At 45.5% G+C, this 12,762-nt stretch overlaps 1 protein-coding gene across 1 annotated transcript; it reads left to right on the plus strand.

Moving 5' to 3' along the window:
• Positions 1-9,342: 9,342 nt before the first annotated feature.
• Positions 9,343-11,160, plus strand: LOC144611752 (putative G-protein coupled receptor 139). Its single transcript, XM_078430989.1, has 2 exons — positions 9,343-9,412; positions 10,265-11,160. The coding sequence occupies exons 1-2, from the start codon at positions 9,343-9,345 to the stop codon at positions 11,158-11,160; spliced, it is 966 nt and encodes a 321-aa protein (XP_078287115.1).
• The last annotated feature ends 1,602 nt before the right edge of the window (positions 11,161-12,762 follow it).

The raw sequence follows: 12,762 nt of genomic DNA on the forward strand, positions 1-12,762 counted from the left end.
TGAGTGGTTGGACCCACTCACCCCTTACGGTTCTAGACACTGGGCTTAGATGCAGGAGCTCTTATAGTGCAGAAAAAATTCAACCAGACCAGATTTCAAAACCAGGGTTTAAATGAAAAAGGCTTTTATTCAGCGCTTGGGACTATTGTCCATGAATACTTATACAGTTCTATAAGACATGTCTATAAAACACATACCGAATCACATGAATACTTATAACTATGAATCATAAAACACACACAGTTCTATAAGACATATACACGACTGTAAGATGGGGAACGTACGACACATCGCAAAATTGACCAACACATATTCCTTTACACACCCAACGTTTATTCAAACCACCCTCCCCTCTACACTAAACTATGTCCAGGATATGTAGAATTTGGAGTGCATGCTCACCATGGGGCTATTACTGGGGTTACTGGCTGTTCGTTTTGCTGTATTTCTCCTCGAGTTGCGTGCCTGTTCCTCTCTCTTGCATCCGTTCTTCTTGCCTGTCTTTTCTTCCTCCTGCATTCGTTTTCTTGCCTGCTTGCGTTCCTTGCAGGTTTTCTTCTTGCCTCTTGACTTCACTTAACTTAACTTTTTCACCCAAAAGTAGTGGCCAGTTATACTGTTTCTGACCCGTCCTATCTCCCGCCAGATCTTGGAATCTCTTTGTTCAAAAAGATATGTATGAGGTTTTCTTCTGATCTGCGCTTATGTTCGGGGATACCGGGGATGGCCAGACGGTGTAAATTGGGATTTCATTGTGAGGTGATGGGTGTTAATTGGTTTCCCATCACCTACCAGGTAGTTTTCTATGGGCTATTGTGCCCCCTCACTGAGATGAACTGTTTAGGTCGGCTTGGGGCATTGTGAGTATGCTGATGTCAGCGCCCCAGTGTCTGGACTCCGACCTGGTTTCGTAGGTTTCTGCATGGCCAATACCCATCCTTTGTTCTGGCCGTGGCTTTGCAGAAACCTAGAGACTGGGTTGTAAGGTTTTTTTACCTTTTGTGGCTGGTCACGAGGTCCTGCAGCCATTTTAGGACCCACAGATTGTGACATCCTTTGGTAAACTGACTGCAGCCTTTCTCCGCTATCAGCCCCAGTCTCCCGTTTAAAATGTCCAAACTGCAGCTCTTTGGTTTTGTGTTGATTTCAAAATGAGGGAAAACTTCTGCGTGACGTTTCCAGATTTCTACCCCGTTGACGTGAACCTCGACCTGGTACGAGACAGGACCTAGCTTCTTTGCAAGGTGTCCTGGTACCCATTTCTCCCCTCTCGCGTAGTTGCGCACAAGCATGCTCTCTCCCTCCTCAAATTCTCGAGCTGGGCGCGAATCGTGGTGCAACTTTTGCGAGAGTTCTTTGTCACCAATTGTCGCTCTATCATCTGGCACCGCGATGCTGAAACGTGTGCGAATTTTCCTTTTCATCAGCATTTCAGCCGGCGTTTGCGTTGTGGTAGTTTGCGGCGTTGAACGATACGAGATGAGGAATCGAGCGAAACGCGTTTGCTGTGGTTCCGACATCTTGCCTTCACCGTCTGCACGGCGCGCTCTGTGAGATCATTGGTTGCTGGATGGTATGGCGCACTTTTAACATGACGAATGCCATTCGCTTTCATGAACTTTGCGCACTTTTCGCTAGTGAAACATGGGTCAGAAACCAGTGTATGCGGAAGGCCATGTGTCGCGAACACGAAGCCAAGCTTGTCCATAGTGACATTATTGGTTGATTCCCTTGTGATATGCACTTCAATCCATTTTGAATATGCGTCGATGAGAACAAGCAACATCTTTCCCTGTACCGGGCTGGCATAATCGCCATGAACTCGCGACCACGGTTGACTAGGATGCTCCCATGAATGCAATGGTGCTTTGGACGGATCCCGCTGATGCATTTGGCATTCTGAACATGCTCGGACTTTGTGCTCTAATTCCTTATCGATGCCAGGCCACCACACACAACCTCTAGCAATCGCTTTCATCTTCACAATACCCGGATGGGCATCATGCACTTCCTCGATCATTTGCGAGCGACATTGGGGTGGTAGTACAACACAAATACCCCAGAGAAGACAACCCTCGTGACGCTCATCTGCACTTTGCGACTGAAGTAGGGCTTGAAATCTTCATTTGGTGGTTTGTCTGGCCACCCACTCATGATGTATTCACGAACACGAGACAGAATCGGATCCCTCTGTGTCATGGTGCGAACACGCGACGGAGTGATGGGCGATTTCTCCAACTCGCTCATCAGAAGGACGATACCGTCGCTCGTCGTGGGAGTCGGCTAAGCACGTCTGCGTTGGCGTTGGCTGAGCCCGGTTTGTACGCGATGTCGTAATCGTACGCTGCCAGTGTTAGCGACCAGCGAATCACTCGCGGCGAAGCCATTAGCGGAATGGCCTTGTTGTTACTGAACAACGCAAGAAGCGGCTGGTGGTCGGTGTTGATTACGAATCGTCGTCCGTACAAGTATGTGTGGAACTTCTTGACACCAAAGACTATGGCTAGACCCTCCTTATCCAGCTGCGAGTAGTTGCGTTCAGCGTTATTCAGACTGCGTGAAGCGTGGCCTATTGGCATTTCCGTGCCATCTTCCATAACGTGTGACTGCACTGCCCCTACTCCGTAAGGGCTGGCGTCGCTGGAGAGAACGAGCGGCTTGTTGCTGTCGTAGTGCGTCAGAACTTTGGGTGATTTCAGGCCTTGCTTAGCTTGTGCGAACGCATTCCGCTGAGCTGCTGCCCAGTGCCATCGAACTGTTTTGCGCAGCAGTTGATGAAGTGGTTCGAGCATGGTTGAGAGATTAGGCAGAAATTTGCCGTAATATTTAAGCATCCCAAATCAGAATGCCTTCAGTTCTCTGACGTTCTTCGGTTGAGCCAGCTCATCGATGGCTTTGACTCGTTCATTCACTGGTTGCAGCCCTTCAGCGCTCACCTTATGGCCCAGGTATTGGACTTCATTGACGTGAAAGGCGCATTTATCTCGTTTCAGTCGTAGGCCTGCATCTTGGAGCCTGCGGAGGACTTTCTCGAGGTTGTCGATGTGTTCTTCCAAGGAACTACCTGTGACGAGCAGATCGTCCAGATACACAACAACCCCAGAAATCCCCGCCAGAAGATTGTCCATCATCGTACGCTGAAATACAGCCGGTGCTGTTGAAATGCCAAACGGCATTCTGGTGTATTGGAATAAACCGCGATGGGTATTTATCGTCACCAGTTCACGGCATCTGGATGACAAAACCAACTGCTGGTAAGCGTGCGACAGGTGAAGTTTGTTGAACTGCTTCCCCTTCACTAGCTTCGTAAACAATTCATCAATCCGAGGTAACGGATACGTATCAGATCGAGCTGCTGTATTCACCGTTAACCTGTAGTCTCCGCAGATTCTCACGCTACCGTCTGCCTTGTCAACGAAGACAATCGGTGCTGCCCATTTCGAGTGTTAAAGGGGTTCTATGATTTTCTCCTCCTGTAGGCGATCTAATTCGCGATCAACGCGATCGCGACGGGCCAGCGGCACTGGTCAAGCCTTCATGAATTTCGGTGGTACGGCCGGGTCGATGTAGATGTCAACTTCGAAGCCCTTGAGCGTCCCGAGTTCCGCCTTGAAGAGGTCACTGTATTTGGAGAGGAGGCTCTGCAGGCGGTCGTTCACGTTGACCTGGTTCACCTCCTGCCAGTTTAGTCGCAGAACTTTCAACCACTCACGGCCAAGTAGGCTTGGTCCCGCCCCTTTCGCTACCAGCAGCTTGAGCGTCGCTGTTTGCTGGTTGTGAGAGACGGGCATCGAACATTCTCCCAACAATTCCACTTTCTCTACAGTGTAAGTACGGAGAACCACGGTGCTATCACGAAGGCGTAACCTTTCACCTTTTCCCCACTGGTCCTTCCAAGTCTCTTCACTTATAAGCGTAACTCCAGCTCCAGTGTCGATTTGCATGGGGATAGTCTTTCCCCCCACACACATGTCCACAGTGAAAGGAGTAACTTTCTTCTTCTCAATGTTAGAATGATAAAGACCATACACATCACTTTCCTCGGTCAGTTGGTAGCTTTTTTCCGTTTTTCAGGCTGACTGCTTTTTCCTTCCACGCTGAGCATTTTTCCCACTCGACTTGCACATCCGTGAGAAATGCCCTTTTTTCTTGCAGTTGAAACAATCCACCTGTTTCGCTGGAGAGTCGTTCAGGTCAGCATCAGGAGAGCCATCACAGCGATAACACAAAGATCCTCTTATGGTTCCCCGGTTGGGATGACAACTGTGAGGCGATACCAAGTGCCAAGTGCCTTGTCGAAATCCAGCGTGGCTTCGGACAATAATCGACGCTGAATGCGGTCATCATCAATCCCACACACCAAACGATCACGTAACATTTCATTGAGCTTCGAACCATAAGCACAATGTTCAGCGAGGTGACGTAATATAATCCGCAACTGACTCACCCGGTTAACAATGACGAGAGTTGAATTTGTAACGCTGGACGATGACCGACGGGGGTTTTGCGACCTTGTGATTCGTGACTGTTGACACAATCACCGAATATTCAACTTGCCCAGGTTTCTGTGGAGCAAGTAAACTCGAGATGAGTCTGTACGTTGGTCCTCCACACACGGAAAGCAAGATGGCCCTCTTCTTTCCTGCATCTGTAATGTCGTTGGCTAGGAAGTAATATTCAACGCGCTCGGCGTACTGCACCCAGTCGCCCTGCGCAACATCAAATTCTCCTATTGAGCCAAAAATAGCCATTGTAGCCACAACAGCAAGTCACCAAGCGAAACTTCAAAACAAGTTTATCCTCGTCGCCAATTAATGATACGTTTTACTCAGTATCATTCTCTAAAGCACGCATTGAGTGGGAGACCAAAACAACACAGGTTTTGACACAAGATCGCCATTTTAACTCTCTGTGTATTTTTGCAGCTGCGCAGGCACAGCTTTACCATATTGTTGCATGTATACATCGCATAGCAGCTTTACCATATTGTTGCATGTATACATCACCGATAGGTAGATAGGTAGATAGATAGATAGATAGATAGATAGATAGATAGATAGATAGATAGATAGATAGATAGATAGATAGATAGATAGATAGATAGATAGATAGATAGATAGATAGATAGATAGATAGATAGATAGATAGATAGATAGATAGATAGATAGATAGATAGATAGATAGATAGATAGATAGATAGATAGATAGATAGATAGATAGATAGATAGATAGATAGATAGATAGATAGATAGATAGATAGATAGATAGATAGATAGATAGATAGATAGATAGATAGATAGATAGATAGATAGATAGATAGATAGATAGATAGATAGATAGATAGATAGATAGATAGATAGATAGATAGATAGATAGATAGATAGATAGATAGATAGATAGATAGATAGAGAGAGAGGGAGTGAGGGAGGGAGATAGATAGATAGATAGATAGATAGATAGATAGATAGATAGATAGATAGATAGATAGATAGATAGATAGATAGATAGATAGATAGATAGATAGATAGATAGATAGATAGATAGATAGATAGATAGATAGATAGATAGATAGATAGATAGATAGATAGATAGATAGATAGATAGATAGATAGATAGATAGATAGATAGATAGATAGATAGATAGATAGATAGATAGATAGATAGATAGATAGATAGATAGATAGATAGATAGATATTATTTTATTCCTTTTGACTAATATGTACCATTTGTCCACGTGCAGTCCAAATTCCTCCATACATTTCCGATTAATGTACCATTTTGTATTTTTAATATTGCTATTGTGTCTTCCCTGCCCTATTCCAAGATTAACGACTTGTTTCTGCAGCCGGATATACAAAGGTGACCACAACACTTGAAAAGTCCCTTAACCGTGTTATTCAACTGTAATGTAAAGTTGCAGTTCCTATACTCAATACTTTGACCGATGAGATTAATGTTCTCAAAGTTTTCTTGACCACCCTATCTAACCAAGTCTGAAGAAGGGTCTCGACCGGAAACGTCACCCATTCCTTTTCTCCTGAAATGCTGCCTGACCTGCTGAGTTACTCCAGCAATTTGTGAATAAATACCTATCGAACCATGACGCCAATTTCAGGAAGCTACGCTCCTGTACTCTTAGATTCCATTGACAAGAACTGTTCAAAACAAAGACATGATTTCCAGACTGTCTGGCTCCAGGTGAACGAAGTGCCAATTTTTACTCCTCAATCAATGCAAGCATTGACTTCTGTTTGATATAAGAAAATAACTGCAGATGCTGGTACAAATCGAAGGTATTTATTTCACAAAGTGCTGGAGTAACTCAGCAGGTCGGGCAGCATCTCGGGTGAGAAGGAATGGGTGACGTTTCGGTCGAGACCCTTGTTCAGACTGATGTCAGGGGGGCGGGACAATGGAAGAATATAGGTGGAGACAGGAAAATGGAGGGAGATCTGGGAAGGAGGAGGGGAAGAGAGGGACAGAGGAACTATCTAAAGTTGGAGAAGCCGATGTTCATACCAAGGGGCTGCAAACTGCACAGGCGAAATATGAGGTGCTGTTCCTCCAATTTCCGGTGGGCCTCACTATGGCACTGGAGGAGGCCCATGACAGAAAGGTCAGACTGGGAATGGGAGGGGGAGTTGAAGTGCTCGGCCACCGGGAGATGAGTTTGGTTAATGCGGACCGAGCGCAGGTGTTCAGCGAAGTGATCGCAGAGCCTGCGCTTGGTTTCGCCGATGTAAATAAGTTGGCATCTAGAGCAGCGGATGCAATAGATGAGGTTGGAGGAGGTGCAGGTGAACCTTTGTCTCACCTGTAAAGGCTGTTTGGGTCCTTGGATGGAGTTGAGGGGGGAGGTAAAGGGACAGGTGTTGCATCTCGTGCGGTTTCAGGGGAAAGTGCCCGGGGTTGTGGTAGTTTGGGTAGGAAGGGACGACTGGACCAGGGAGTTGCGGAGGGAACGATCTCTGTGGAACGCAGAGAGGGGAGGGGATGTGAAGATATGGCCAGTGGTGGGGTCCCGTTGTAGGTGACGGAAATGTTGGCGGATAATTTGTTGGATCCGCTGGCTGATGGGGTGGAAGGTGGACCTCACCATCTCCATCACAGGAGACAGACTACTGATGGACATTTACAAGAAACCCACTGACTCACACAGCTATCTGGACTACACTTCTTCCCACCCAGTCCCCTGCAAAAAGTCTATCCCCTACTCCCAATTCCTCCGTCTACGCGGCATCTGTGCCCGGGGTGGGGTGTTTCACACCAGGGCTTCGGAGATGTTCTCGTTCTTCATGAAACGGGGCTTCCCCTCCTCCATTATAGATGAGGCTCTCACTAGGTTCTTTTCTACTTCCCGCAACTCAGCTCTTGCTGTCCCTCCCCCCACTCGCAACAAGGACAGAATCCCCCTCGTTCTCACCTTCCACCCCACCAGCCAGCGGATGCAACAAATTATCCGTCAACATTTCCGTCACCTACAATGGGGTTAGGAGGGAGAGATCGTTCCGCCATGATTGAATTACGCAGTAGACGATGGACCGAATGGCCTCTAATTCTGCTCTTCTCACGTATGACCTTATGAAAATGAACAAAAATGATGTTAATGACGCAAGATCAAAGTGTTCAGCAATTGGAATTAGCGGCGTGTGCTCAGATATTCGGCAAAGGAGCCACACATGCAACAATGAGTCATATGGGAAACGTAGATAGGATACAGAGCATATAGATATCGCTTGTCCTCAGCACTTCAAGCTACATTACTGCGAGCGTGATACGGAGTAGCTTTTAAACACATTGATGGAACATACCACAATTAACTGTGAATGAAAAATGACAAATCAAGGCTTGGGGTAAGATGCAGCAAAACTCTTTATTATTGTGAGACACTACGATATCTAGACGCCAATGTGGGATTGTCAACTATAAAACCTACGTATTGATCCGGTAATGTTTTAGAGAGATATGGAAAGGTTGTGGAACTTCCCGCAGGCAAGAACACCATGTCGAGATATTACGGGATTTATTTCGAGGAATGTAACCTATATATGAAAACTCTCGTTTGTTTGTTTGGTTGTTCCTGAATTACAACCAAAACGGTGCACGATAGCACGATAATCGTTGTTATTCACATTTTAAAGTTTAAAGCTATGTCCTAAGGAGTGAGGGGGCTGGAGGGGTAAGGAGGGATGATATGGGGTATTGAGGGGGTGTAGTGGGGAGGAAGGGAAGGGGAGGGGAAAGGGGGAGTAGAGGAGAGGGGGAGGGGAGGAGGGAGGGGGAGGGGGATAGGGGTGGGGGAGGGAAGGGGAGGTGGGGAGGGAGGGGGAGTGGGGGGGAGGGGAGGGGAGGGGGAGGGGACAGGAGAGGGTGATGCACCAATGCAGGGCCCAATGGGTCCGCTTGGTTTAGTATAATTTAAAATGTGAACATATAACGATAAAATATGTCCAAATTAATAAGGAAATTGGGGCAAAACAATCATTAGGAGGAACATAACAGGATATCACACTTTTAAGTTGACACATTGTATATAGACTAAATGGTCTGGCAGATTTGTGGTAAAGTAATACCCAGAGAAATACTGTAAAAATAATCTATTTTTTTGTCTGATAAAGTACATGGGATTGCGCCAAATGGCAAGAATATTCGATACCTTGGAGATGTGGGGATGGTTCCACGCGTGCGCTCCAATTCGGTGCTGGCAGCGTTCTCTTCAATCTTCACGCGAAAGCTAGTTGGATTCGTGGGACACGCAACCTGACTTCGTCACATACTAATCGAGTGTCGTTTTGGGTGTGTTGATTTCATTAGTGGTCAATGAACACAGTAAACATTTATTTTGTTAATTCCGTCGTCTGTGACTGTTGTTTCCTGCACTGAAAACAGTGGAACGCGGCGTGGATGTTCCCCTTTCAGTAAAACATATATTTTACTTAACATGGAAACTAAACTCCCTTGCTTAACTTAATGAAACAATGTTTTGCGTCTGCTACAAAAAAATACATATGAAACACTTTGCCTGGGTTCTTAATTATATTGATCCCAGGAATCCGAAGATACGCTGCTCAAATCCATAAAATAGAGAATGTACACCATCTGGTCTTCACGATATTAACAAACAATATTGAAAACAATTGTTTGCAATACCCCTGAGTAACGAAATGAATTCCTTAGTGACTCAATGTGTTAAACATGGTTAGCAGTATGGTTGGTAGGCTGTGACTGAGGAAATAGTTAGACTTGATTGGCTCAGTGAACTTTCTCTTTCTTGTATAAGAAGTTGTTATACATGAGCAGCCGGAAAGTTCTGTACAAGTAGTCCCGGCTTCGCGCGTAAGATGGGTTATCCAGCAATTTACTACATTGCGAGCATTTACTATCCATTACTTGCGGCGGTTGGTATCCCGGGTAAGATAACTATCTTATTTTTGTGTGAAGCTCTCGCTTGGTACCTGCCGTGCTATGCCTTAAAACCTGTGATTATGTTGCCGCATCCGATGGATGTTTATAATATTATTCGGGCTTCAAATATATATTTTTTATTGTCGATCTCTTTAAATAGCCCATTAGTTTGTCAATCGCTTAAGTAGATTAGCGCTAGTATTCCCATTGTTCCATTATTATTTTACTACTCGGCATGTAGATACTTTATTAGGTCTGAGTTTATCGTTCTAGGAACGTGCAACCTTACAAAAACGAGTCAACCTGGTGGTCGCAGCTATTTCGCTGTGTTTATGGTTATTTCGGACATCCAGATCATTACGCCTATAAGGCTGCGAATGAGAACAGTCTGGATTCTTCTTCAATTTGAGGAGTAACGTGACTTTATTGTTTGCGTCCTCTACGGTGTCTATTTCCAGTTTAATTTATATTTGCGGACAAATTTAGCAAATACATTACGCCGCAAGAAATTATTTCTCTGAGTTCATGTTTCCTACAACCATCAATCCCCACTTCAGTATTTTCAGGTCCGATGATGCACCGTTTCGGTGATTGCTTGACCAGCCGCTCAGCCGTAAGTACATTGAGGTTTTCAGCGGTTCCACTCTTAATTGCCTGAGCGAATCCGGTTCAACTGGCAGTTCGATCAGCCGTTGTCCAGCGGGAGTGCAGCGGCTCAGCCCGGACAGATAGGATTTCCCACCCAACGATAACCTAACAGAGCACAGGGTCAGGAGAATTCGACCCACGAAGGACATCAAGGGAACCAGACCACTTAGGCGGGCTTTGAACTAATCACGTTTTGTCTCCTTCTTGCAGTTAATTTAATGACGATATTGATTGTTTCTCGGGGGAAATGTGGTCTCTCCAAATGCGTCTCTCGCTACTTGGTGGGAATGGCAGGAGCTGATTTAATGGGTGTTGTCATTGCTGTTGTAGTGGAACAGATTAATAACATCTACGTTTACGCCCGCCCCTTGCTTATAACTCCCATTTGTGCAGTGACTGTTGTCCTGAGGTTGGCGACCATGGATTCTTCAGTTTGGCTTACGGTGGCTTTCTCATTCGATCGCTCTATCGCAATTTGTTTTCAAAAGCTGCGGCAGCGATATTGCACCGAGAAAATAGCGACCGTGGTGGTCGTAATTGTGGGTATTGGGAGCTGTGCGAGGTGCGTTCCATATTACTTCGCAGTGGAACCCTATGTTATCATTGACAATGTGCCATGGCGTTGCGTCGGCAACGCTATATACGCCACGTCACCCGTGTGGAAAGCATACCAGTTGTTTAACAGTATCGTTACACCTTTATTGCCAACCTGTTTAATTGTATCATTCAATGCTGTAACGGTCAGTCATATTATAGCGGCAAATAAAGTACGCCAAGGACTGCGGAGCAACAGTAAGAATCAGAAGGATCCGGAGGTGGAAAACCGCAGAACGTCAATGATCTTGTTGTTCGCTCTATCGGCTAATTTCATATTGTTGTGGATACCCTATGTCGTATATTCCACGAACTGGCAAGCTCAAAATTACTTTTACACGGACAGATATTTGAATACTCCGACATATATCCTGCAACAATTCGGATTCATGTTGCAATTTCTCTGTACCTGCACAAACACGTGTATCTATACAATCACGCAGAGGAAATTCAAAGTGGAGCTGAAGAATGGTGTGAAATATGTGTTTACATTAAACGGGCGCCTTTGCTGAAAGTCCAATTTCATTTATGTTGAGCGTTCAAAATATTTTTTCTAAAGTGTTCGTCGGTTGTCGACTCTTCCTTAATTCTCTACAGCGAGGTATTTGAACGTCAGTGGACTGACATAAGTTGCGAATGTAAGTCAGTTGGACAACTGGGCCAATTAATTAGGGTGCGGGTATTGCGATAATTGGATTGGTAGAACTATATTCGAAGTGATTCGATGTCTACCGGAATCTTAGCCAACGAATTAAGGGTTTTTGGTGTGACTGCCGTATTGGTAGAGTTGCATTCAACGTCACTGCACCATCAATCTCAGGAACACGAAGAAAGATTCCAAGTGACAGATAGATTCGATTAACCGCTAAATTAGAAGTTGGTTTAAAATGAAACGGATTCGGATCTTCACAATTCAAAACGTCGATGGACAGGGCTACTGCACCTGTGCAAAATTCGATAATTATGTCAACTTTACCACAAACCGTCGCCCTGCCTTCAAGTTTACTTGGGGTATCTATATCATCGATCTCCCATTTTTCAATTCTCTGACTCAATGACAGGGGAGAAACATTCGTCTGTTTCCAAGATGAATCTTTCCACTCGGGAACATCCGATATATAATAGTATATTTACTAAACGTAGATTCCCCTCTGATGTTGTCCTTAACTTTCAGCGCCATATACACTTCTCAGACATCTCCTCGACCATGAACGTGATCCCACCACCAGTCACATCTCCCCATCGCCGCTCCTTTTCGCTTAAGGTAGTGCCCACTATACCCACAGCTCATTGGTTCACTGATCCCTTCCCATTCAAACCCAGGTACTTTCCCGTGCAACTGCAGTATGTGTAACAACTGACCCGACACACCCTCACATCCCCCTCACCTGCATCCAGGGACCACGGCAGCGTTTGGAGTTGAAACAGAGATTCGTATGCAAGTACCCTGACCTCATCTACTGCATTACGTGCCAGTGATGTGGCCTCCTCAACACGAGCGGGACCAAGCGTAGACTAGCCGGCCGTTTTACGGAACACTTGTGCTGGCTGCCCCCAGGCCTGCCTGATCTCCCGGTTGCTAACTGTTTTAACTTCCCTTTCTTTTCCCATGCCGACCTTTCTATCCAGCACTTCGTCCATTGTCAGAGTAAGGTCACACGCAAGCTGAAGAAACAGGATCTCGTATTCGATTTATTCACAAAATGCTGGAGTAACTCAGCAGGTCAGGCAGCATCTCGTATTCGAGTTGGTTAGTCTACAATCCAACGGCATTGACATTCAATTCTCCAGTTATGGATAATAAGCATCCATTTGATCTCCCCCCCCCACCATCCACTAAATTCCCATTCTTTTCACAGTTTCTGCACCCCTTCCCGCGTTATCATACAGCCCTTTGTTTCCATTCAACCCCTTCATCCCACCTATATTTTCCTTATCTGGCTTTCTTAAGCTCGCTTGCTCTGTCAGCCATTGGCCGATAATTTTGAGTTTCATTTTACGTTCTAAGGTTTTACTGTGACGTTAGGATTGTCTCTATGTCCGAGGAACACTATAATCCAAGCGGGACATCACGCTGCAATGTATTCACTGTTTGCTCACAATGTCCCGTTCTG

The sequence above is a fragment of the Rhinoraja longicauda genome, chromosome 41, assembly GCF_053455715.1.
Source record: "Rhinoraja longicauda isolate Sanriku21f chromosome 41, sRhiLon1.1, whole genome shotgun sequence".
NCBI lineage: Eukaryota > Metazoa > Chordata > Chondrichthyes > Rajiformes > Arhynchobatidae > Rhinoraja > Rhinoraja longicauda.

Excerpts from the sequence above, each read along its gene's own strand:
- LOC144611752 (XM_078430989.1), top strand. The coding sequence starts at position 9,343 with ATGGGTTATCCAGCAATTTACTACATTGCGAGCATTTACTATCCATTA. Across the intron at positions 9,413-10,264 it reads TGCGGCGGTTGGTATCCCGG|TTAATTTAATGACGATATTG; the intron begins GTAAGATAACTA and ends TCCTTCTTGCAG.